Source organism: Drosophila tropicalis, unplaced genomic scaffold (assembly GCF_018151085.1).
Source record: "Drosophila tropicalis isolate 14030-0801.00 unplaced genomic scaffold, ASM1815108v1 contig_996, whole genome shotgun sequence".
Taxonomy (NCBI): Eukaryota; Metazoa; Arthropoda; class Insecta; order Diptera; family Drosophilidae; genus Drosophila; species Drosophila tropicalis.
In genome coordinates, this window is record NW_027173500.1 from 35,153 (window position 1) to 37,282 (window position 2,130).

The window sequence follows — 2,130 nt, forward strand, 5'->3', positions numbered from 1 at the left end:
TTCACAAAAATTTTACACAATTAACGACGAGCAAATTTATGTGGATATATTTAGCTCTCTGGAGTTTACAGGGAAATTACAATTAAGAATTATGACGAATGACCATGACCCTTGGGACATTCTGGAATTTGGTTAATTCGTTCTAATAGTGGACAACGGAGTAACAGCATCGCTGGGTGGTTGCTTCAGCATAAAGATCTTAAACACACGCCCAAGCCATGTGCTAATGATCTAAACACAAACTCACCCTCACATCCGTGTACATCAGAATCACACATACAAAAAGGGACAGACAGATATAGTTACTTTTGAATAGTGGGGAAGCCTGATTCTTATAGCGCCCCCCGCTTAGGACATTCTGGCGGCTCCTTGTAGCACCAATCGCTCAGAGAATCCATGAATAGTAGGCCGCTGACCAGTCCAAAACCAGCAATATAGCACGAGTACATCCACTCACTTGGCATTTCGGTGTCATCGCCTCCTGTGTCGGAGAAATCGGGGGATCCACAGAAGTTTTCACTATGGCTCTGGGTTACTCCTGGGAGTAAGGGGACAAAGGAGCTAGCTTGTTTATTTTGAACAACTGGCGATTTCTCTGGTCTCTTGATCTGGATGCTGCAGCCCTGCTGCTTCTTTCGCTTCTTTTGGCTGCCTGATACTGCTGCCAATTCTTGTGGACATTGACGTAGGAGTAGCTGGTGTCCACCGCGGGAGAATTCATCTTATGGTGGCTATCATACTGTGAACGCAGCGGTCTTTTTGCAATAGCGTCTGGATGATATTTCTTCGATAACTCAATAAAAGCCCGTTTGATCTCCTGGTTATCGGAATTTCTCGGTATATTCAGGACATCATAGTAGTTCTCCTTGTAGCATGCCCCTTGATGCATATGGGCGAGCCTGGCTGGATAAAAGGTTAGGCATCGGGCCGAATTGATAGTCATCTGCATGGCTCTAAACATTTTACGTAAATTTGATGAAAACCGAAAAAAATGTTACCAAAATAAAAACAAAAAAAAAAATTCAGAGAAAATTAAAAACAATGCTTGAGCAAAGTAAGGACAGTAACTGCACTTATAAATTTGGATCTGACTTGACTTATCGACAACAAACTGTCAGAGGTAACTAAGATGGAAAAATATTGAACAAAAATAGAAATCCAGCAAGGCGATCAAGTATACCAGTCCAGTGTACCACCAAATTGCTCTCATTTCGACACGAGCATGACCAATTTGGGCAGAACTGCCGGGTGTTTTTTCTTAGCCTTATATCTTTAACCGATTTAACTGTCTGAAATCGGATAACCGAAATGAAAAAGTTATCATATATTTAGACGACATTATGGTAGCAACAAATATTTCGATAAGCATCTTTTCCTGTCTCTCGTTCGTCCCACGTAGCTCTGCTTTGTAGTCCTTTTCGATGTTTAATAGCCTTACAGCCAAATTCCTTTGGAAATTCTCCACCTGCACTATCCAATATCGAAACTTATCGCCAACCTTAAAGTTGTTGCAACTGCCAATCGTTGATCACACCGCCACCACTAACGCAGTTCAATCCTAGAATTCAACGCTAGTCTCTGTCGTCCCGCCACCGCTAACGCAGTTCACTCCTAGAACTCAACGCTTTTTGTTTTTCCGCCACCACTAACGCAGTTCACTCCTAGAACTCAACGCTAGTCTCTGTCGTTCTCCGCCAGCGCTAACGCAGTTCACTCCTAGAACTCAACGCTATTTTCTGTTTTCTCCGCCACCACTAACGCAGTTCGCTCCTAGAACTACGCTAGTCTCTGTTGTTTCCCCTAGGTTCCTAGAACTCAACGCTAGTCTCTGGAAAATTCCAAATTCCGTTTTCTCCAACCCTGGCTAACCACTGTACACTCCTCCAGCAGCTAACTCAGCTTCTGTTGCTTACGCCGTTACCACCAGATGTCCACCGCCACCACTAACGCAGTTCACTCCTAGAACTCAACGCTAGTCTCTGTAGAATTCAAGCTTCGATGCCTCCAGCCCTGGCTAACCGCTGTACACTTCTCCAGCAGTTAACACAGCCTCAAATTTCACCAACACTGGTAAATTACTGTACACTTCTCCAGCAATTTACACAGCCTCTAAACGTTTTTGCACCAACA

The 2,130-nt window shown here is 43.8% G+C and overlaps 1 protein-coding gene across 1 annotated transcript; it reads right to left on the minus strand.

Moving 5' to 3' along the window:
• Window positions 1-532: 532 nt before the first annotated feature.
• On the minus strand, window positions 533-949 carry LOC137586454 (uncharacterized). The gene has a single exon (XM_068302488.1). It carries the CDS (start codon window positions 947-949, stop codon window positions 533-535), a length of 417 nt encoding a protein of 138 aa, XP_068158589.1.
• Window positions 950-2,130: the final 1,181 nt, after the last annotated feature.